Source organism: Dendrobates tinctorius, unplaced genomic scaffold, assembly GCF_039654945.1.
Source record: "Dendrobates tinctorius isolate UK_male_01 unplaced genomic scaffold, ASM3965494v1 ptg000075l, whole genome shotgun sequence".
NCBI lineage: Eukaryota > Metazoa > Chordata > Amphibia > Anura > Dendrobatidae > Dendrobates > Dendrobates tinctorius.
This window is the reverse complement of record NW_027361743.1, coordinates 39,695,938-39,721,212: the sequence shown is the minus strand read 5'-3', so window position 1 is coordinate 39,721,212 and position 25,275 is coordinate 39,695,938. Positions and strand designations below refer to the sequence as shown.

Below are 25,275 nucleotides of genomic sequence, written 5' to 3'. Positions count from 1 at the left end.
ATGGTAAATTTGCTGAAACAATGAGGGTATTTGCATATGTAACAGAAAATTTTCAGAGGGGTTTGTGCTCAGAAAATTCGATTCCTGGGCCAGACATGTGGGAGAGATTTAAACAACACATCCACATGCTGTTGAAGATCAGGAAATTGAGACCTACAACAAGTCAGTGCACGAAGGCCCAAGAAACATGGATCTATGAATTCAGTTTTAAACATACATGCCCTGCTTCAACAAAACTGGTGATTTTCATGCCGGTTTTGGTGCGGGGGCATGTAGCAGTCAGACACTCCCGTTTCATTATAAAACATGTCTGATGAGTGATGTACACCTCGCCACAAATCTTACTCTAGACAGGGACTGAAGTAAGGCTGGGTTCATACTGCGCTCATGCAGTCCGTTTAACAGATTGCGTTACACCGCGGCATAACGCGATGTAATGCAATCCGATAACGCTGCCATTAACCCCCTTTAACTGGCGCATCGCTAACGCATGCCATAATCGGCATGTGCTAGCGATGTGCCGTCATTCTGTGACGGACCCTCGGACACAGGCTGCAGCGTCCGAGGGTCCGTCACCGCTAGCGTTGAACGGACTTGCTTCAACGCAGTATGAACCTGGCCTAAGAGTTCTCGCGTAAGGAACGCCACAGTACGTCATAAATTAGACAAGCTGTGGCGTGCTTTTTTCTTGGAGCTGGGCAAAACTGGCGTGAAAACACCAAAAATAATCAAATTTTTGCAGAACTCCATGTAGCAACTTTTCAAAGCAATTTACAAAATATTTCTGGCATAATACAACTTTGGAACAGGAGGATTCATACTGAAAGCAACAGAGAAATGAATATACTTGCTCGTTTTGTTATAGGCTACCGATGAGGCATTTATATTACTAGCTTCTCGGTTTAGATACCTGTATGGACTGCCGAAGTCTCTGAATACCTCTTTGTAAGTGCTGTTCTTTGGGATTTGCTACAATAAAGGACAGATCACCAGCAAACAATACAGGAACTCCAGACATGTACTCTGACCTCCAGCGTAGGTTGGCAGCAGCTATGAAGGTGCTCGGTCTGGTGGGCTCTTCCAGGGCCAGCTGTCCGAGGTCTGTATAGAACTTCAGTGCTACCAGGTTACTGGTCTCATCCGACAAATAAACCAGGGGAGCAGCACCTGAAATGTTCAATACTTGTGCTCATATTTAACATCTCAGGCAAAAAAAACGATTACAATTCAGTACTTCATTTCTTGAAGTTTAAGAGAGATTTTACAGTTAGGATGAGTCCATGGGAGATTCAGTTTATCAGATATGTGTATTTGCCATAACTGAAAGGTGCCACTATATATATATATGTTCATACATGATTTTATATATATATATATATATATATATATATATATATATATATATATATATTTGCATGTTATGTTTAGTGCATAGCAAATATAAGCCTGAGGGGAACATGGTACATGTTGTCCCAGACTTAGAGGAATATTTCAGGACAATATGAACAGCATTTGGGGTAGACTTGTTTTATTTAGGGCTATGTGCCATGTTAGGGTCGTGTTATGACCTGTAGCCTATCAACAATTGTTAGATGCAATATTTCGGAGCGCAGCACTAGTCATATAGGCCATTATACCTGGTTTTAGTTGTGTGCAGATCACCAGTCCCACCACATCCACTTCTCCGTACGCAGCAGTGAAATGAGGCTCCAGAAACAGACTAAACTCCGTCACTTGCCTCTCAGTGTAAATCTGCTCCAGTACGTCCTGTAGGGGCTGATGATAAACATTTCTCCGTGATAATATGCAGGATATAACCCCCCAGTGAGGGCTCGTCTCAGATTCTCTTACCGGCAGCTGCTGGAACTGTGTCTTCTTGGTGGCTGTCAGCTGCACCGCGGCCGTGTCAGATCTTCCCTTTGACGGGGAAACTGCCAGCTGATAGATCTTGAAACGTCCACCCTCTTTTAGCAGTGACACTACATTAGGTAATGGCCGCCATATGTTTAACATGTAAGCTGTGTAAAGGATATAAAATATAGACCACACAATATTATCCTGTCAACCAGAACTCTGTCTCAAGCTTATGGAACACTGCCTGCACATTTCACAAGTCTTTTGCCATCTATATGGCTCAATCATTTACAAAATTGTTCAAGCTTAGGGGAGTAGACATTTTAATATCCCCCATGCTAAAAATCTTCTACTGCTTGCGATTCCCATGACCTGGCATTTGCCTCTGCTCTAGATTGATCTGCTCGTGATTCCCATGACCTGGCATTTGCCCCTGCTCTAGATTGATCTGCTCCTGATTCCCATGACCTGGCATTTGCCCCTGCTCTAGATTGATCTGCTCGTGATTCCCATGACCTGGCATTTGCCCCTGCTCTAGATTGATCTGCTCGTGATTCCCATGACCTGGCATTTGCCCCTGCTCTAGATTGATCTGCTCCTGATTCCCATGACCTGGCATTTGCCCCTGCTCTAGATTGTTCTGCTCGTGATTCCCATGACCTGGCATTTGTCCCTGCTCTAGATTGATCTTATGATTCCAATGACCTGTCATTTGCCCCTGCTCTAGATTGATCTGCTCCTGATTCCCATGACCTGGCATTTGCCCCTGCTCTAGATTGATCTGCTCCTGATTCCCATGACCTGTCATTTGCCCCTGCTCTAGATTGATCTGCTCGTGATTCCCATGACCTGGCATTTGCCCCTGCTCTAGATTGATCTGCTCCTGATTCCCATGACCTGGCATTTGCCCCTGCTCTAGATTGATCTGCTCCTGATTCCCATGACCTGGCATTTGCCCCTGCTCTAGATTGATCTGCTCCTGATTCCCATGACCTGGCATTTGCCCCTGCTCTAGATAGATCTGCTCGTGATTCCCATGACCTGGCACTTGCCCCTGCTCTAGATAGATCTGCTCATGATTCCCATAATCTGGCATTTGCCCCTGCTCTAGATAGATCTGCTCATGATTCCCATGACCTGGCATTTGCCCCTGCTCTAGACTGATCTCATGATTCCAATGACCTGGCATTTGCCCCTGCTCTAGATTGATCTGCTCCTGATTCCCATGACCTGGCATTCGCCCCTGCTCTAGATTGATCTGCTCTTGATTCCCATGACCTGGCATTCGCCCCTGCTCTAGATTGATCTGCTCCTGATTCCCATGACCTGGCATTCGCCCCTGCTCTAGATTGATCTGCTCCTGATTCCCATGACCTGGCATTCGCCCCTGCTCTAGATTGATCTGCTCCTGATTCCCATGACCTGGCATTTGCCCCTGCTCTAGATTGATCTGCTCCTGATTCCCATGACCTGGCATTTGCCCCTGCTCTAGATTGATCTGCTCCTGATTCCCATGACCTGGCATTTGCCCCTGCTCTAGATTGATCTGCTCCTGATTCCCATGACCTGGCATTTGCCCCTGCTCTAGATTGATCTGCTCCTGATTCCCATGACCTGGCATTTGCCCCTGCTCTAGATTGATCTGCTCCTGATTCCCATGACCTGGCATTTGCCCCTGCTCTAGATTGATCTGCTCCTGATTCCCATGACCTGGCATTTGCCCCTGCTCTAGATTGATCTGCTCCTGATTCCCATGACCTGGCATTTGCCCCTGCTCTAGATTGATCTGCTCCTGATTCCCATGACCTGGCATTCGCCCCTGCTCTAGATTGATCTGCTCCTGATTCCCATGACCTGGCATTCGCCCCTGCTCTAGATTGATCTGCTCCTGATTCCCATGACCTGGCATTTGCCCCTGCTCTAGATTGATCTGCTCCTGATTCCCATGACCTGGCATTTGCCCCTGCTCTAGATTGATCTGCTCCTGATTCCCATGACCTGGCATTTGCCCCTGCTCTAGATTGATCTGCTCCTGATTCCCATGACCTGGCATTTGTCCCTGCTCTAGATTGATCTGCTCCTGATTCCCATGACCTGGCATTTGTCCCTGCTCTAGATTGATCTGCTCCTGATTCCCATGACCTGGCATTTGCCCCTGCTCTAGATTGATCTGCTCCTGATTCCCATGACCTGTCATTTGCCCCTGCTCTAGATTGATCTGCTCGTGATTCCCATGACCTGGCATTTGCCCCTGCTCTAGATAGATCTGCTCATGATTCCCATGACCTGGCATTTGCCCCTGCTCTAGATAGATCTGCTCATGATTCCCATGACCTGGCATTTGCCCCTGCTCTAGACTGATCTCATGATTCCAATGACCTGTCATTTGCCCCTGCTCTAGATTGATCTGCTCGTGATTCCCATGACCTGGCATTTGCCCCTGCTCTAGATTGATCTGCTCGTGAATCCCATGACCTGGCATTTGCCCCTGCTCTAGATTGATCTGCTCGTGATTCCCATGACCTGGCATTTGCCCCTGCTCTAGATTGATCTGCTCCTGATTCCCATGACCTGGCATTTGCCCCTGCTCTAGATTGATCTGCTCCTGATTCCCATGACCTGGCATTTGCCCCTGCTCTAGATTGATCTGCTCATGATTCCCATGACCTGGCATTCGCCCCTGCTCTAGACTGATGGTGCAGCGAGATGTGCAGATTTGATTCTGTCAATGAACTTAAAGGCGATGTTTTACGGTCCTGTTTATACATGATGATTAAGACTGGGAATCTAATAGTTCTTTCCCCACACAGTTCTCTTTACATGGGGCGATGTGCTGCTAACAGTACATTTTTTTCCAGCATAAAGGATTCAAATCGCAGGTCAATCACACGTTTTGCTCATATATCAGGTGATCATCAGCATGTTTATACAAGCAGATAATCAGGAGCAAGCGAACCTACAAACAATCGAGTGCAGGTTATCTACTCTTATAAATTGGGCCTCATTCAGAAATCAGTAATTTTCACGTAGACAAAAAAAAAGATCCGTGTGTCGTCAGCATTTTGGGTCCGTGTGTCGTCAAAACTACTGCAATAAGCTCCTCTTAAAAAAAAGGATAAGTTTAATATAAAAGGGGACATGGTTTTGGGAAGACAATGCCTTAATTCACTATCAAACAAACCTGAGTTAGCACCATCATCTTTGTAATCCACGATCCGTATCTTCCACACTGGCGTTACATCCCTGCGTGTACCACTAACAGCTTCTTGCTCAGAGGATTCGATGGCTTTCCTGAATTCGGCTTGGATCTGTGCGTGCCTCTTATCGGTTAATAATTGCCTGTGATGATTTACAGCCCTCAGCTGATCACTACATAGACAGGACTGAGAGCAGAAACATTTGTTATTTAGTGAGTGGAGTGGATTTTTTTCCTCACAAAGTCCACTACGTAAATCTGTCATAATAGGTGTCCATTTCCATGGGGCCGCTGTAAAAAAAAACAGCACAAAAAGTGACTGTCAGTCTCTGTTCACACCATGTTTGGGCACCACATTTTAAAAAAGACATCAACAAACTGGAGCAAGTTCAGAAAAGAGCGACCAGAATGGTGACTGGTCTGCAAACCCTGTCTTATGAGGAAAGGTTGCAGGATTTGGGAATGTTTAGTTTGCAAAAGAGAAGACTGAGAGGAGACTTAATAGCTGTCTACAAATATCTAAAGGGCTGTCACATTGTGGAAGGATCAACTTTATTCTCATTTGCACAAGGAAAGACTAGAAGCAATGGGATGAAACTGAATGGGAGGAGACACAGATTAGATATTAGAAAAAACTTTTTGACAGTTAGAGTGATCAATGAGTGGAACAGGCTGCCACGAGAAGTGGTGAGTTCTCCTTCAATGGAAGTCTTCAAACTGAGGCTGGACAGACATCTGACTGGGATGATTTAGCGAATCCTGCTTTGAGCAGGGGGTTGGACGAGATGGCCCAGGAGGTCCCTTCCAACTCTACGATTCTATGATTCTATGTTTGAATCTTGTCATATATGATGGAAATCTCCAACATATTACACTGTATATATAGTATCCCTTGCGGTATAGGATTTATATCGGCAGGTTTCCACGTTCACTGTAGACACGGAAAACAGAGTGAAAATTTAGAACAAGCACAAGAATGTCTGGAAAGGAACAGAAAAAGAAAACTGTGGGAGTGATGTCTTGACATTAATTATTTTCTTGCTAGTGTTATTGGAAGAATGAGAGCAGCATCAGAGGATGTAAAAGTGAACGCCTGGTAGAATTAGGTAAATGTTGAGAGAGAAGACCAGGTAGTGGTCTAATTATCTAAAGCTTGATTGCACATCCACCTAAGCGTATGTGCACACACGGCATCTTTAAAGGGAATCAGTCAGTATGGTCAAACCCCTAAGCCGTCTATATGGACATGTAGGTAATAGGAAGCTCAATAAACCAATACCTTGATATCTGGGATCCAAAGTCTAATTCCAGAGAAATCCATATTTTTCTTAATATGTAAATGAGCTGTTAAGATCTATGGGCCGGAAGGGGTATTTAATGTCCCAGATTGATATTCTAATAATGGCTCGAGGTTATTCCACCTCTTGCTACTCATTGCTCCTGTTCTTGATGTTTTTGTATGAGAAGTTTGTATTTTTTCTGAAAACTCAATAAAAACCTTTATGATAAAAAAAAAAAAAAAAAAAAAAAAAAAGATCTATGGGCCGGATATAGATCTCCCTCCTGAGTAAATTTGAAATGTTACCAGTGTGAGATGTGTAATGACTGACAAAAATAATGGTGGCTCGCAGAACTCCAATAATGGACAATTACAAAATGGCACATAGGCACAAAAAACACGCAAGGTCAAAAAGTTCCAAGGAGTCCACTTGGAAAAAATTAAATAGAAGAAAGATACTGCGTCCAATTCAGGTGAAAAAAACGTAAAGGTTCCATTTCTTCTACCATAGATGCCACGTTTCGACCAGCCATAGGACTTTTTCAAGCATGTAAAACACCAAGGGCTGGTTGAAATGTCACATTTATGGCAGAATAAATGGAACTTTTATGTTTTTTTCACCTGAATTGGATGCAGTCTCTTTCGTCTATATAATGACTGTAAGTCTGCTCTCCTGAGCCCCATGTCTCGCACTGGTAACTCCCCTTTTCATGTAAAAACAAAACAAAACTCTGGAGGCAGATTCACCGGGAGATCTATGTCTGGCCCATAGATCTTAACAACTCATTTATATATTAAGAAAAACATGGATTTCTCTGGAATAAGACATGAAATCACCGATATCAAGGTATCATTTTATTCAGATTCCTATGACTTACATGTTTATTATAGTCGGCTTAGGAGGGTTGATCCTACTGAAATATTCTTTTAATGCCACTGGTGGAATCGCTGATTTTTCCAATGTGAAGCAGCTTTAAAAAAAAAAGCTAGTGGTCTCTTTCCTGAAATAATTTAGCTGGCAGTCTTGCTGTTTTTGCGGCATATACATCAGGTGGCTTCCAAAGTCTCCGAAGAATCAGCATATCACTTCTTTTAATCTCAGGTATCTGAACTCTGAAGTGGTTAAAGTGACATAAGACAAAATATATGCACAGCAATGGCGTTTTGACATTGCTATAAACTATATTTATTTTTGTGGCTCCTTCTCAGGTTGATTCCAGGCAGAATCTGCCTAAAAAGGACTTGGTGTGGGGATAGCCTAAAAGGATCCCACAAGTCTTGTGGAGTGAGTCATCACCATGAATGGGTGGGTTGTTGCCCTTGTCATTAGGTTTTTTTCTCATTGGCCATCCTGTTTCAATAAGCAATGCTTCAGCGAGAACTGTCTGACATGTTAAAAAAGTAGACAGACCTGCAAAAGGAGGATGTGCTATACATTTGTATCCAAAAAGATCTAACCATGTTTGGACAAGGCTGAGAGAATTCCCTAGGATAAGGGTAGGTTCCAAGAGATGAGCCTGCTAGAAAGCTCAAACAGAGGTTGAAGACGAGCAGGTTACATGGTTTCCAAAACCAGGTTGAAGTCTCTTGGAGAAGTGGGCAGATGATAAAGCTTTGTGGGTGTGACTGAGCACCCTAAAGAAAGGTCCAAATATCAGGCTTGGAGGCCAGGGGATGTTGAGGACTGAGACTTGCCCCTTGATGGAGCAAAGACCAAGTCCCAGTTCAAACACTGTTGTCAATCTTAATATCAGAAGAAAAAAAAAAAACATCCTGTGGTAGATCCAAGAGGAGGAAGGTTCCCTCGTTTTCAGCAAGATTCATAATGTTCAGAGAAACCACAAATAGAAGAGGTCATCTCTAAGAGGTTGATGGCAGAGAATATCAGCCAGAAGGAAGACTGCTCAACAGACCAAGGGGTCAGTAGGAGACTATATAACAACTCATACCTCAAGGTAGCTGGGGTCGGGCTCGTTCTGTAGCGCTTCGTATAGCTCTGCACCATCCTGAAGAGTGCGGATCTGTGGTTCACTTAAACTCTGGCGTCGTCGTCGTTTTTTCTCAGCACTAACTGCAAAAAGAATACATCTGTAGTAACTACATGTGTCCTATCAGGTGGCTGAATGGTCGGATTTTGACATTTTAGTTGTTTGACAAGGTGAGATCTCTATGTGCCATATAGTTTACTTACAGTACACCCTAATACTGCAGTCCTACCTTCCTTTTTTTCATATTCTTCCTGAATCTTGACAAATAAAACTTCCAGATTTTTCTGCTGCTTTGCAGCGTGTCTTTCTGCCTCCTTTACTTCTGCACGTTCATTGCGAAACACGTACGTGCCATTGCCCATTTTTTCCATCCACTGGGTAAAAAGATAGATATTTGTGTATTTTAGGCCCAACAAAACCAAATATCAGAAAGTGCAGCCATTGTGTGCACCCAAATATACAACACTGAATGTATGATCCGGGAACTTCGTCACTGACATACAGACTATACTGGAGGTGCTGGAGTAACATTTCTTGCACAACATACGGCACAACTTTTAATGAATCTATCGGGCAGGCTTCACCACGCCTTCTAGATCTGCCAATGTTGGTGGAATTGGCTGAAATGGTGGTGAAATTGCCAAAAGAAGCAATTTTTTTTGCCAAGTTCATGTTGCGCAAAATGTTTGCGACATTTGAGGTTGTTTTATGCTAGAATTGTGGTGAAAACATCTTGATAAATTAGGTCCAAAATGTACAGAAAGCATTCTGTATATCTAGGTACCGTATTTTTTGGACCATAAGACGCACCTAAGTTTTAGAGGGGGAAATTAGAAAAAAAATTGAAGCAAAAAACGTGCTCAGTTCTGTACTTAACCCCTTCACCCCCAAGGGTGGTTTGCACGTTCATGACCGGGCCAATTTTTTACAATTCTGACCACTGTACCTTTATGAGTTCATAACTCTGGAACGCTTCTATGGATCCCGGTGATTCTGACACGGTTTTCTCGTGACATATTGTACTTCATGTTAGTGGTAAAATTTCATTCAAATAACTTGCGTTTATTTGTGAGAAAAACGGAAATTTGGCGAAAATTTTGAAAATTTCGCAATTTTCCAACTTTGAATTTTTATGCCCTTAAATCACAGAGATACGGCACACAAAAAACTTGATAACTAACATTTCCCACATGTTTACATCAGCACAATTTTGCAACCAAAATTTTTTTTTGTTAGGAAGTTATAAGGGTTAAAAGTTGACCAGCGATTTCTCATTTTTACAACACCATTTTATTTTTAGGACCACATCACATTTGAAGCCACTTTGAGGGGTCTATATGATAGAAAATACCCAAAAGTGACACCATTCTAAAAACTGCACCCCTTAAGGCCTGTTTCACACTTGCTTTTTTTTGCAGCGCGTTTTTCCCGCAAAAAAACGCATTGAAAAACGCATACAAAAGCATACAACTGCTGCGTTTTTTTCAAGCATTTTTATGAGCATGCATGAAAAAAACGCAGCGTTTTTAAGCGTTTGTATGCGTTTTTAGTGCGTTTTTACCGCGTTTGCGTTTTTTTCCAACATTAGGTGGCCACTCACACTAACCCAAACCATGACTTTACTAACCCTAACCCTGACCCTAACCCTGACCCTAACCCTTAACCAAACCATACTTAACCCTAACCCTGACCCTAACCCTGACCCTAACCCTTAACCAAACCATACTTAACCCTAACCCTGACCCTAACCCTTAACCAAACCATACTTAACCCTAACCCTGACCCTAACCCTGACCCTAACCCTTAACCAAACCATACTTAACCCTAACCCTGACCCTAACCCTGACCCTAACCCTTAACCAAACCATACTTAACCCTAACCCTGACCCTAACCCTAACCAAACCATACTTAACCCTAACCCTAACCCTGACCCTAACCCTTAACCAAACCATACTTAACCCTAACCCTGACCCTAACCCCCCTTAACTAACCCTAACTTTACCCAAACCCCTAAATTCCATTGTCCAAACTAATGGTAAAAAAAAAAAACGCATGTGCAAAAAAACGCATACATAAGCATGCCAATGCGCACATATGCTCACCATAGACTTATAATGGGTGTCTTGCTGTAAAAAACGCATTGCGCGCGCATGCGTTTTTTTGAGGCAAATCGGACGCACAAAAAATGCAACAAGTTGCATTTTGTGCGTCCGAGCGCATACCGCAAAAAAACGCATGCGCGGTAAAATGCGTACAAACGCATGTGTATGCGCACATAAGCGCATCCCATGCAAAGTATAGGAAAAAAAAACGCATGCGCTATTTAGCGCTAAATTACCGCGAAAAAAAACGCAAATGTGAAACCAGCCTAAGGTGCTCAAAACCACATTCCAGAAGTTTATTAACCCTTTAGGTGCGTCACATGAATTTATTTGAATATTTAAAAAAAAATGAACATTTAACTTTTTTCACAAAAAAAATACTTGGAATTCAGATCGGACGCCATGTCACGTTTGGAGAGTCCCTGATGTACCTAAACAGTGGAAACCCCCTACAAGTGACCCCATTTTGGAAACTAGACCCCCTAAGGAACTTATCTAGATGTGTGGTGAGAACTTTGAACCCCCAAGGGCTTCACAGAATTTTATAACATAAAGGCGTACAATTAAAAAATCATATTTTTTCCACAAAAATGATCTTTTCACCCTCAATTCTTATTTTTCCAAGGGTAACAGGACCCTAAAAGTTATTGTGCTATTTGTCCTGAGTAAGCTGATACCCCACATGTGGGGGTAAACCACTATTTGGGCGCATGGCAGAGCTCGGAAGGGAAGCAGCGCCATTTGACGTTTTTGGCTGGAATTGAGATCGGACACCATGTCGCGATTGGAAAACCCCTGATGTACCTAAACAGTGGAAACCCCCCACAAATGACCCCATTTTGAAAACTAGACCCCCCAAGGAAGTTATCTAGATGTGTGGTGAGCACTTTGAACCCCCCAGTGCTTCACAGAAGTTTATAACGCCCAGGCGTGAAAATAATAATAATAATAAATTTTATTTTTATAGCGCCGACATATTCCGCAGCACTTTACATTTCAGAGGGGATTTGTACAGACAATAGACATTACAGCATAACAATAATCACATACAGTAGATTATAACAAATACCAAGAGGAAAGAGGGCCCTGCTCACAAGCTTACAGTCTATGAGGAAAGAGGGAGACACGAAAGGTGGGTGGTAACAGTTACCCTGATTGTATGGACCAGTCATAATGTTAAGTGTGTAACAGTACAGACACAGAGGGCTAATGGAGGCATAAAGCATGTGGGAACATGATGCGGGGAACCTGGTTATGGTAAAACTTTTGGCTCTGCCACACAGGGATAGATTAGGTTAATGTGTTGGGGTGGTAGGCCAGTCTGAATAAATGCGTTTTCAGGACACGCTTAAAATTGTGGGGATTGGGGACTAATCGTATTGACCTGGGAAGTGCATTCCAAAGAATTGGCGCGGCACGTGTAAAGTCTTGGAGACGGGAGTGGGAGGTTCTGACTATTGAGGATGCTAATCTCAGGTCATCAGCAGAACGGAGGGCGCGGGTAGGGTGGTATACTGAAACAAGGGAGGAGATGTAGGGTGGTGCTGAGCCATGGAGGGCTTTGTGAGTGAGGGTAATAAGTTTATACTGAATTCTGGAGTGGATGGGTAGCCAGTGTAATGACTGGCACAAGGTAGAGGCATCGGTGTAACGATTGGTGAGGAATATGATCCTGGCTGCAGCATTCAAGACAGATTGGAGGGGGGAGAGTTTGGTAAGAGGGAGACCGATTAGAAGAGAGTTACAATAGTCGAGACGAGAATGAATAAGAGAAACAGTAAGAGTTTTTGCAGAGTCAAAGGTAAGAAAAGGTCGAATTCTAGAAATGTTTTTGAGGTGCAGATGACAAGAGCGAGCCAGTGATCGAATGTGGGGGGCAAAGGAAAGCTCGGAATCAAGTATGACCCCAAGACAGAGGGCCTGTTGATGGGGAGTAATAGTGGAACCACACACAGAAATGGCAATGTCGGGTATAGGTACATTAGTAGAGGGAGGAAACACCAGGAGTTCAGTCTTTGACAGGTTCAGTTTCAGATATAGTGAGGACATGATATTAGACACAGCGTTTAGACAATCGCCGGTGTTTTCTAGAAAGGCTTGCGTGATGTCAGGAGAAGAAGCGTATAATTGGGTGTCATCAGCATAGAGATGGTACTGGAAATCAAATCTACTGATTGTTTGACCAATAGGGGCAGTGTACAAGGAGAAGAGGAGGGGACCTAGAACCGATCCTTGGGGGACCCCAACAGTAAGGGGAAGATGAGAGGAGGAGGAACTGGCAAAAGATACAGTAAAGGATCGGTCGGAGAGATAGGAGGAGAACCAGGAGAGAAGGGTATCCTTGAGGCCAATGGAACGGAGCATAGTGAGGAGGAGCTGATGATCCACAGCGTCGAATGCTGCAGAGAGATCCAAGAGAATTAGCATGGAGTAGTGACCATTTGATTTAGCTGTTAGCAGATCATTAGAGACTTTAGTGAGGGCAGTTTCAGTGGAGTGTAAAGAGCGGAAACCGGATTGGAGAGGGTCGAGAAGAGAGTTTTCTGAGAGATAGCGGATAAGACGGGAGTGGACCAGGCGTTCCAGGAGTTTAGAGATGAAGGGAAGATTAGAGACAGGTCTATAGTTAGCGGCACAGTTTTGGTCGAGGGATGGTTTTTTAAGTAGTGGATGTATGATGGCATGCTTAAATGAGAAGGGAAAAATACCAGAAGAGAGAGAGAGGTTAAATATTTTAGTTAGGTGAGGGGTGACAGCAGGGGAAAGGGACTGAAGGAGCTGTGACGGAAATGGGTCACTGGTGCAAGTAGTTGGGCGAGAAGATGCAAGGAGCCTGCTTACTTCTTCTTCTGTGACTGGTTCAAAATCAGAGAGTGAGTTCGATGCAGTGGGGGAGGGAGGACAGTGCATGGTATGAGGTGATTGGGAGATAATTTCCTGTCGGATCTGGTCAATTTTTTCTTTGAAGTAATTGGCCAGATCGTCAGCTCGGAGCTCCGTGGTTGGGGCCTGTACTCTTGGATTGAGTAGAGAATGAAAAGTGTCAAAGAGACGTTTCGGGTTATTGGACAGTGAGGTGATGAGGGTGTTGAAATAGGTTTGTTTGGAGAGGTGAAGGGCAGTGTTGTATGTTCTAAGCATAAACTTAAAATGGATGAAAATAAAAAATTCGTATTTTTTCCACAAACATGATCTTTTAGTCACCATTTTTTTATTTTCCCAAGGGTACCAGGAGAAATTGGACCCCAAAAGTTGTTGTCCAATTTGTCCTGAGTATGCTGATACCCCATATGTGGGAGAAAACTACTGTTTGGGCACACGTCGGGGCTCGGAAGGGAAGTAGTGACGTTTTGGAATGCAGACTTTGATGGAATGGTCTGCGGGTGTCATGTTGCCTTTGGAGAGCCCCTAATGTACCGAAACAGTGGAAACCCCCCACAAATGACCCCATTTTGAAAACTAGACCCCCTAAGGAACTTATCTAGACGTGAGGTGAGCACTTTGAACCCCCAAGGGCTTCACAGAAGTTTATAATGCCAGGGCATGAAAATAAAAAAATCGTATTTTTTCCACAAACATGATCAATTAGTCCCCAATTTTTTCATTTTCCCAAGGGTAACAGGAGAAATTGGACCCCAAATGTTGTTGTCCAATTTGTCATGAGTACGCTGACACCCCATATGTGGGAGAAAACTACTGTATGGACACACGTCGGGGCTCGGAAGGGAAGTAGTGACGTTTTGGAATGCAGACTTTGATGGAATGGTCTGCGGGTGTCATGTGCGTTTGGAAAGCCCCTGATGTACCTAAACTATTGAAACTCCCCACAAGTGACCCCATTTTGGACACTAGACCCCCCACGGAACTTATCTAGATGTGTCGTGAGCACTTTGAACCCCCAAGTGCTTCACAGAAGTTTATAACGCTCGGACGTGAAAATAAAAAAAATCATTTTTTTCCACAAAAATGATATTTTTGCCCCCAATTTTTTATTTTCCTAAGGGTAACAGGAGAAATTGGACCCCAAAAATTGTTTTGCAATTTGTCCTGAGTAGGCTGATACCCTACATGTGGGGGTAAAACACTGTTTGGGCGCATGGCAGAGCTTGGAAGGGAAGGAGCACCATTTGACTTTTTCAACTCAGAATTGGCTGGAATTGAGATCAGACGCCATGTTGCATTTGGAGAGCACCTGATGTGCCCAAACAGTGGAAACCCCCAATTCTAACTCCAACCCGAACCCCAACACACCCCTAACCCTCATCTCAGCCCTAACCCTAACCCCAGCCCTAACCCTACCCTAACCCTAATGGAAATAAATACATTTTTTTTTTATTTTATTATTTTTCCCTAACTAAGGGGGTGATATCGGGGGGTTTGATTTACTATTTATGGCGGTTTTTATGTTTGGCGGCTGTCGCACGCTAAAAGACGCTTTTTATTGTAAAAATAGTTTTTGCATCACCACATATTGAGAGCTATAATTTTTCCGTATTTTGACCCACCGAGTCATGTGAGGTCTTATTTTTTGCGGGACGAGTTGACGTTTTTATTGGTACCATTTTCGGGCACGTGACATTTTTTGATCGCTTTTTATTCCAATTTTTGGGACGCAGAATGAACAAAAACCAGCGTTTCATGAATTTCTTTTGGGGAGTGCGCTTACACCGTTCCGCGTGCGGTAAAATTGATAAAGCGGTTTTATTCTTTGGGTCAGTACGGTTACAGCGATACCTCATTTAGGTCGTTTTTTTATGTTTTGTCGGTTTTATGCAATGAAAACTATTTTATATAAAAAATAATTATTTTTGCATCGCTTTATTCTGCGAGCTATAACTTTTTTATTTTTTCGCTGATGATGCTGTATGGTGGTTTCTTTTTTTGCGGGACAAGATGATGTTTTCAGCGGTACCATGGATATTTATATGCGCCTTTTTGATCGCGCATTATTACACTTTTTGTTTGGCGGTTTGATAATAAATCATTATTTTTTGCTTCGTTTTTTATTTTTATTTTTTAAGGGGTTCGCTAAAGGGGTTAACTAATGGGACAGTTTTATAGGGCGGGTCGTTACGGACGCGGCGATACCTAATATGTGTACTTTTATTGTTTTTTTGTTTTTTTTATTTCCAATAAATGGATTTATTTGGGGGAATATTTTTTTTTTTTCTAATTTATTTGGCGATTTTTTTTTTAAATTATTTTAACACTTTTTTTATTTTTTTTTTTTCACTTTATTAAATAGTCCCAGGTGGGACATCACTGTCCTGTGACAGATCGCTGATCTGTCACATCACAGATCACTGTGACAGATCAGCAATCTGTCACAGGCAGTGCAGAAGGCTTCCTCATGCCTGCGCTTTGCAGGCACTGAGGAAGCCAGCTTCCTGCAGGCCCCCGAAGGCCCCCGTCGCCATCTTGGATTCGGGGGCCTGCAGGAAAGGAGCCCCCCGCAGCAGCGCTGCACATTGCGCTGCCGTGGGGGGCTCAGGGAAGCACGGAGGGAGCCCCCTCCCTGCCGATGCTTCCCTTTAACCCCCGGTATACCGCGATCATGTTTGATCGCGGTGTGCAAGGGGTTAACGTGTCGGGGGCGGTCCGTGACCGCCCCTGACACATTGTGCCGGGTGTCAGCTGTGATAATCAGCTGACACCCGGCCGCGATCAGCGGCGCTCACCACGTGGGCGCCGCTGATCGCGGTAGACGTACTATTCCGTCCATGGGCATAGGGGCCCGGGTCCCATGGACGGGATAGTACGTCTGATGTCAGGAAGGGGTTAATATCCCCTATCCTGGTATATATGGTCCCCTCATCCCTATCCTGGTATATATGGTCTCCCCATCCCTAATCTGGTATGCATAGCTCCCTCATCCACATCCTGGTGGAAATGGGCCCCTCATCCTTATCCTGGAATGCATGGCCTCCTCATCCCTACCCTGAAGTGCATGGATACCGCATCCCTATCCTCGTGTACATGGCCTATACATCCCCATCCTGGTAGGCATGTCCCACTTATCTCTATCCTATTAAGCCTGTCCCACTCATCCCTATCCTGGTATGCATGACCCCATCCTTATCCTGGTATTCATTGCCCTCTAACATAGAATGTTAGGGTAAGTGCACACGTTGCAGATTGTGCTGCGGGTTTTGAAAAATCCGCAGGTCAAAAGACGGTTTATCGGCGGATTAGCCTGCGGTTTTGCCCTGCAGTTTGACACTTGTACAATGGAGCAGGTGTAAAACCGCTGCGGAATCAGCACAAAGAATTGACATGCTGTGGATTAGAAACCGCAGCAAATCCGCAGCATGTTTGTCTGTTTGGGGTGTGGGATGACGAGACATGGGGACATTATACGGGGATTTTCTTACGGGAGACATTGTTTATGGCACGGAAGGTGCTGGCACTGCGGTGGATGGGGGGTTCGGATCCCTCCCTTAGGGCATGGATTGAATTGTTGAACTCGATCATACCATACGAGCATACGCTGTATCAAAACAGAGGGTGCCCGGGTAAATTTGAGAAGATATGGGAGAGGTGGAATTCCTCTCATCTCACGTTGTAGGAAGAGATATCGCACGATAAGAGTTAACTATATGGACATAGGCTGCAAATAGTTGTTGCTTTGTAGTAGTAGTAGTGGTTTAGAGGTTGGCAGGCTTTATTATTTGAATAATAACACACAGACCTATGTAAGGCAATTGACAGTATGTTTTATTCTATACACAACTGGTATACATACACTGTTTGACATTAATGCTCTGTGGAATGTATATGTGTTATATGGTATTTTTATCATTGTCAGTTTGCATATTGTATACCCTGTCTATGGTTCAATAACGAATTAAAAAAAAAAAAAAATCTGCAGCATGTGCACAGTGTTTTTTGTTTTTCATTGATTTTAATGGTACTGTACAACGCAGCAGAAACTGCTGTGGATCCGCAGGGCCAAAACCGCTGCGGACCCGCAGCAGAATCCACAGCGTGTGTACGCACCCTTAGAGTTGGAAGGGACCTCCTGGGTTATCTGGTCCAACCCCCTGCTCAATGCAGGATTCACTAAACCATCTCAGACAGATGTCTGTCCAGTCTCTGTTTGAAGACTTCCATTGAAGGAGAACTCACCACCTCTCATGGCAGCCTGTTCCACTCATTGATCATCCTCACTGGCAAAGTTTTTTCTAATATCTAATCTGTATCTTCTCCCTTTCAGCTTCATCCCATTGCTTCTTGTGTTTCTATGTCAGCAAAGAAATACCGGGCTCCACCAAGTAATGATGTCTCTCTGGCAGAAATAAGTGCGCAGTCCTTTTAGAAAGTTGCTTGTGTGCACTTGTCCAAAGGTTAATATTGGTCAGTGTGCAGTCTGCTGCACACACAGACCACACACTGACGAAAAATACGCTCTTCTGATCGAAACCTACCAGGATGTTACAATATTTCAGTGGTCGATCATATGAGCGGCTGAGATACTAAATGGGAAGTATATACCAATACAGGAACATTCTGGATGCATTACAAGATGAGTAAAGGCAGACACAAAACTGAAAAGTTATATCAATGAAATAAAAAGCAAAACCTCCACCCGTGTAGATTGTTGCTGACAGCAAGGGGTGGCGCAGACAGGACAACAGTGAGATCAGTCCAGTTCTCACCTGCATGGGGTAAATCCTCTGTAGAAGAACATCCACACAGCCCACCACGCCACCTTCAGTCAAGAGCGAAGACAGACAGAGGCAGAAAGGTCTGGGGTCACGATAATATCCCAGTTTGGCATGCCAGCGAGCAGGCCGAGTGCTGTTACCTGCAATCTGGAAAACAAAGGAGAAATCTCAATCCCAATTTCTTTTTTTAGTGCACGAATCATCCAGTGTACATGAAGTTTATTATTTTTTTTTCTTAGGGGAATCGAAAACCGCTATGTGGATATATAGGTCTCTTGCCATATCTGTGTTGTACACAAGTTTTCATTCTGCATTTTACAGTGACTGTAAAAAGTTCTATGCAGTGAAGGCATTTTTTACGAGTTTTTCAGAAACACACATATTATGGGAAAATTATCAGATTCATGCTGCCCAAACCACGGGAAGCGTTAGACACCGGCTGTGTGAGATTTTCAGACGAAAATATTCCAGGCTTCAGAGACACAGGACTTTGAAGAGCCATCCAGGACCTGCCACCAGGGATCTTGAACTTGCCATCCGATACACATAGTCCTTGGGCAGCTTTTCAAAGAACGTGAGTAAATGTATACTGTGAGACGCAGCAGATTTTCATAATACAGCATACATGGCGGACACTGCGCAGCCAGTGTCCAATCTATGCTGCCCGTAGTTCAGTTAGCATGACTCTGATGATCGGTCTTTAACGCCTATAAACAGGATCTGAGAAATGTCTAATCCCTGAGGGACCTGACGTCGGGCAGATCATTAGCCACTATAACAGCGTAGCAAGTCCACCCAGTTATTGCACCCCCATACTGAGGAGACGCCTGAATGGACACGTCGTCCAGGATGCACACTTCTGCTCTGTTCAATTTCCATGGAGTGACGGAAACCAAACAATGCTATAAGTCACCATCTGTCGTTGTCATTCTCTTTTACCTGAATGGCACAGCGCATGCTCGCACCTTGCTCCAGTCATAGTTTCCATCACTAGGGTGGTTCAGGACAGACATTGCAGTGATCAACAGGGTCCCAGAATTGGGGTTCCCAGTATTCAAACATAAGATTAACTCTCCTACAGAAAGGTGGTTAAATAACAATTTAGAATATCTCCATTAACACCTTCACCCCCAAGGGTGGTTTGCACGTTCATGACCGGGCCAATTTTTACAATTCTGACCACTGTACCTTTATGAGGTCATAACTCTGGAACGCTTCCATGGATCCCGGTGATTCTGACATTGTTTTCTCGTGACATATTGTACTTCATGTTAGTGGTAAAATTTCATTCAAATAACTTGCGTTTATTTGTGAGAAAAACGGAAATTTGGCGAAAATTTTGAAAATTTCGCAATTTTCCAACTTTGAATTTTTATGCCCTTAAATCACAGAGATATGGCATACAAAAAACTTGATAACTAACATTTCCCACATGTTTACATTACATCAGCACAATTTTGGAACCAAAATTTTTTTTTCTTAGGAAGTTATAAGGGTTAAAAGTTGACCAGCGATTTCTCATTTTTACAACACCATTTTATTTTTACGGACCACGTCACATTTGAAGCCACTTTGAGGGGTCTATATGATAGAAAATACCCAAAAGTGACACTATTCTAAAAACTGCACCCCTTAAGGTGCTCAAAATCACATTCAAGAAGTTTATTAACCCTTTAGGTGTGTCACAGGAATTTTTTTGAATATTTAAAAAAAAATGAACATCTAACTTTTTTTCACAAAAAAAATACTTCAGGTTCAATTTTTTTTATTTTACCAAGGGTAACAGGAGAAATTGGACTGCAAAAGTTATTGTGCAATTTGTCCTGAGTACGCTGATACCTGATATGTGGGGGGGGGGGGGGGGAACGACTGTTTCGGCGCATGGCAGAGCTCAGAATGGAAGGAGCGCCGTTTGACTTTTTCAATGCAAAATTGGCTGGAATTCAGATCGGACGCCATGTCACGTTTGGAGAGTCCCTGATGTACCTAAACAGTGGAACCCCCCAACAAGTGACCCCATTTGGGAAACTAGACCCCCCAAGGAACTTATCTAGATATGTGGTGAGAACTTTGAACCCCCAAGGGCTTCACAGAAGTTTATAACATACAGCCGTACAATTAAAAAATCATATTTTTTCCACAAAAATGATCTTTTCACCCTCAATTCTTATTTTTCCAAGGGTAACAGGACCCTAAAAGTTATTGTGCAATTTGTCCTGAGTACGCTGATACCCCACATGTCGGGGTAAACCACTATTTGGCACATGGCAGAGCTCGGAAGGGAAGCAGCGCCATTTGACGTTTTTGGCTGGAATGGAGATCGGACACCATGTCGTGATTGGAAAACCCCTGATGTACCAAAACAGTGGAAACCCCCCACAAATGACACCATTTTGAAAACTAGACCCCCTAAGGAACTTATCTAGATGTGAGGTGAGCACTTTGAACCCCCAAGGGCTTCACAGAAGTTTATAATGCCCGGGCATGAAAATAAAAAAATCGTATTTTTTCCACAAACATGATCACTTAGTCCCCAATTTTTTTATTTTCCCAAGGGTAACAGGAGATATTGAACCCCAAAAGTTGTTGTCCAATTTGTCCTGAGTACGCTGACGCCCCATATGTGGGAGAAAACTACTGTATGGACACACGTCGGGGATCGGAAGGGAAGTAGTGACGTTTTGGAATGCAGACTTTGATGGAATGGTCTGCGGGTGTCATGTGCGTTTGGAGAGCCCCTTATGTACCTAAACTATTGAAACTCCCCACAAGTGACCCCATTTTGGACACTAGACCCCCCACGGAACTTATCTAGATGTGTGGTGAGCACTTTGAACCCCCAAGTGCTTCACAGAAGTTTATAACGCTCGGACGTGAAAATAAAAAAATCATTTTTTTCCACAAAAATGATATTTTTGCCCCCAATTTTTTATTTTCCTAAGGGTAACAGGAGAAATTGGACCCCAAAGATTGTTTTGCAATTTGTCCTGAGTAGGCTGATACCCTACATGTGGGGGTAAAACACTGTTTGGGCGCATGTCAGAGCTTGGAAGGGAAGGAGCACCATTTGCCTTTTTCAACTCAGAATTGGCTAGAATTGAAATCAGACGCCATGTTGCATTTGGAGAGCCCCTGATGTGCCCAAACAGTGGAAACCCCCAATTCTAACTCCAACCCGAACCCCAACACACCCCTAACCCTAATCTCAGCCCTAGCCCTAACCGTAATGGAAAAATGGAAATAAATACATTTTTTTATTTTATTATTTTTCCCTAACTAAGGGGGTGATAACGGGGGGTTTGATTTACTATTTATGGCGGTTTTTATGTTTGGCGGCTGTCGCACGCTAAAAGACGCTTTTTATTGTAAAAATAGTTTTTGCATCACCACATATTGAGAGCTATAATTTTTCCGTATTTTGACGAGTCATGTGAGGTCTTATTTTTTGCGGGACGAGTTGACGTTTTTATTGGTACCATTTTCGGGCACGTGACATTTTTTGATCGCTTTTTATTCCGATTTTTGGGACGCAGAATGAACAAAAACCAGCGTTTCATGAATTTCTTTTGGGGGGGGTGCGTTTACACCGTTCCGCGTGCGGTAAAATTGATAAAGCGATTTTATTCTTCGGGTCAGTACGGTTACAGCGATACCTCATTTAGGTCGTTTTTTTATGTTTTGGCGCTTTTATGCAATGAAAACTATTTTATATAAAAAATAATTATTTTTGCATCGCTTTATTCTGCGAGCTAAAACTTTATTTTTTCGCTGATGATGCTGTGTGGCGGCTCGTTTTTTGCGGGACAAGATGACGTTTTCAGCGGTACCATGGATATTTATATGCGTCTTTTTGATCGCGCGTTATTACACTTTTTGTTTGGCGGTATGATAATAAATCATTATTTTTTGCTTCGTTTTTTATTTTTATTTTTTAAGGGGTTCGCTAAAGGGGTTAACTAATGGGACAGTTTTATAGGGCGGGTCATTATGGACGCGGCGATACCTAATATGTGTACTTTTATTGGTTTTTTTGGTTTTTTTTATTTTCAAAAAATGGATTTATTTGGGGGAATTTTTTTCTGTAATTTATTTGGCTTTTTTTTTTTTTTAAATTAATTTAACACTTTTTTTTAATTTTTTTTTACTTTATTAAATAGTCCCAGGTGGGACATCACTGTTCTGTGACAGATCGCTGATCTGTCACATCACAGATCACTGTGACAGATCAGCAATCTGTCACAGGCAGTGCACAAGGCTTCCTCATGCCTGCGCTTTGCAGGCACTGAGGAAGCCAGCTTCCTGCAGGCCCCCGAAGGCCCCCGTCGCCATCTTGGATTCGGGGGCCTGCAGGACAGGAGCCCCCGGCAGCAGCGCTGCACATTGCGCTGCCGTGGGGGGCTCAGGGAAGCACAGAGGGAGCCCCCTCCCTGCCGATGCTTCCCTTTAACCCCCGGTACACCGCGATCATGTTTGATCGCAGTGTGCAAGGGGTTAACGTGTCGGGGGTGGTCCGTGACCGCCCCTGACACATTGTGCCGGGTGTCAGCTGAGATAATCAGCTGACACCCGGCCGCGATCACGGAAGACGTACTATCCCGTCCATGGGCATAGGGGCCCGGGTCCCATGGACGGGATAGTACGTCTGATGTCAGGAAGGGGTTAACATCTTAAATGAGCAGGCATGAAAAGGCTGAAATTACTGAGCAATTTCTGCCTCTATATACATTTCAGCAGACATGAGGCAACACATGAGGCAATACAAGCTACTGTGCCTGCCCAAGGACTGCCAAGCTGTCCGGATTGTAACAAGTGCTGAGTACTGGATGGCCTCCCTGCTGGATACCCACTACAAGCACAACGTGCCATACTTAATTTTCTTACTAGAGCGAGATCTGAAAATGCGGGAATACAAGCGCACATTGGTAGACGCACTACTGAAGGCATCCTCACCTGACAGCGGGGGCTCAGTGGAAGTACAAGGCAAAAAAGGATAAAGACACATCTGGAGCACTGGCACCACCACGGAAGGGATGGTTAGCATGGCAGCAATGTGGAAAACCTTACTCAGCACATCGTAAAATCCAGCGCCATCATCTGAAAGGGTCCCTATTTTGGTACATCACAAACAGATGTTTTTGTTAAACCCCCATCAATCTCGCTACATGTAACACGCAGCGGCGACCGCCCCTCCCCCCGCTGGATATCGGTGACTGTGCTCGAATATCCTGGGCCATTTTTTCAGCGTCCCGCTGGCCAGCGCGCATCGCAGTGCTTGACCCGACGAGCGACCATGTTGGTGACACAGAACTCAGGGACGCAGGCTGGAATCGTTCAGAAAAGCTGCTGTGTGACAAGGTACCAACGACCGCCGAGGATCGCTTGATGGTTGCTGCGCCGTTGAAGAGATCTGCCTGTTTGGCAGCTTACTAGCGACCATTTAGCGACGCACCAGCGATCTTTACCAGATCGTATCGTTGTTGGGATCGCTTACAGTACAGAGGTTTTTTGGTAAAGTAGAAAAAGTCTTTTTGGCCTACAAATGGGAAAGGCAACATACTAGAAACATTTTTTGACACACCGCTCACAAGACGACTGCTACAGAGTAGAATTTTTTTTTTTTATCAAATACTACTCTGACACAGCCGTAGAATAAAATAATTTTTTCTCCTCACAAATAGGGAAAAAGACAGCTGCAGAGGATAATTTTTAAAAGATGGATTTTTGGTTCTTACCGTAAAATCTCTTTCTCGGAGCCTTCATTGGGGGACACAGATTACCATGGGGTGTATGCTGCTGCTGCTAGGAGGCTGACACTATGCAAAAACAAGAAAATTGGCTACTCCCCGGCAGTATACACCCACCGACAGATACCAAGTACCTCAGTTGGTGAGAAAGCAGTAGGAGAAGCCACGGAACTTTAAACATATGTACCAACCCAACAAGGAGCTCAAAGCCCAACACGGTACAACTTAAACAGGGAGGGTGCTGTGTCCCCCAATGAAGGCTCCAAGAAAAAGATTTTACGGTAAGAACCAAAAAGCCATCTTTCTTTATCGCCTTATTGGGGGACACAGATTACCATGGGACGTTCCAAAGCAGTCCCAAGGGCGGGAACAGCAAAAAGGAACGAAAGAACCGGAAAGGCTTAGGTCGGCCGGTAAGCCACTGCCGCCTGCAGAACCTTCCTACCAACAACTGCATCAGACGAGGCCTGGGTATGAACCCTGTAGAACCTCGCAAAAGTGAGAAAGGACGACCAGGTCGCGGCCCTGCAAATCTGTAAAGCCGAAGCCTGGTGACGCACAGCCCACGAAGCTGCCACAGCCCGGGTAGAGAGGGCTCTCACTCACGGAGGGTGCCGCTTTTCCTGAAGTCGGTACGCTTCCAGAATGGTAGAACGAATCCAGCGAGCTATCGTGGATTTGGACGCCGGAACCCTTTCCGGTGACCTTCATAGAAGACTAGCAAGGAATCGGATTGACGAAAAGAAGCAGTCCTGGCGAGATAAGCACGCAAGGCTCTGACTACATCGAGTTTGTGGAGGGACTTCTCAATAGGGTGAGACGGAGTCGAGCAAAAAGATGTAAGAACGATATCCTCATTGATGTGGAAAGAGGATACGACCTTTGGGAGAAAGGAAGGAACGAGTCTGAGAATGACCTTATCCTGATGGAGAATCAGGTACGGGGAATGGCATGACAAGGCCGCCAATTCAGAAACTCTTCTGATGAATGTAATGGCAATCAAGAAAGTTACCTTCCACGAGAGAAGGGATAAAGGAATGTCCTGGATAGGTTCGAACGGCGCCTTTTGGAGAGCGCTAAGGACGAGATTGAGATCCCACGGATCTATCGGCGAATGATGCGGATGAGCCACATGGGCGACCCCTTGGAGAAAAGTCTTAACCTGCGGTAAGGCCGCCAGCTCTCTTTGGGAGAGGACAGACAGGGCGGAGACCTGGCCCTTGAGGGTACTGAGGGACAGACCCGCATCTAAACCAGACTGGAGGAACCCCAGAATAGATGGAATGGAAAAGGACATAGGAAAGACTTTTTTTTTTTTTTTTTTACCGTCGCACCAACGGAAAAAAGGTCTTCCAGCACCTATGGTAAATGCGGGAAGAGGCCGGTTTTCTGGCTTTGATCATAGTCTGAATCACCTGGTCAGACAAACCTGATTCTCTCCGGATCG

General features: G+C 44.2%; 1 protein-coding gene across 2 annotated transcripts in view; it reads right to left on the bottom strand.

Annotated features, from left to right (window-relative positions):
* The window catches only part of BRCA2 (BRCA2 DNA repair associated), a 174,378-nt gene that overhangs the window by 10,727 nt on the left and 138,376 nt on the right, over window positions 1-25,275 (bottom strand). For both annotated transcript variants that reach the window (XM_073583185.1, XM_073583186.1), the window contains exons 18-24: window positions 18,076-18,231; window positions 8,547-8,691; window positions 8,279-8,400; window positions 5,036-5,237; window positions 1,852-2,018; window positions 1,638-1,776; window positions 911-1,167 (exon numbers count right to left, since the gene is read on the bottom strand). In XM_073583185.1, the coding sequence (XP_073439286.1) occupies window positions 911-1,167; window positions 1,638-1,776; window positions 1,852-2,018; window positions 5,036-5,237; window positions 8,279-8,400; window positions 8,547-8,691; window positions 18,076-18,231 (1,188 nt within the window). The remainder of the gene's footprint in view (window positions 1-910; window positions 1,168-1,637; window positions 1,777-1,851; window positions 2,019-5,035; window positions 5,238-8,278; window positions 8,401-8,546; window positions 8,692-18,075; window positions 18,232-25,275) is intronic.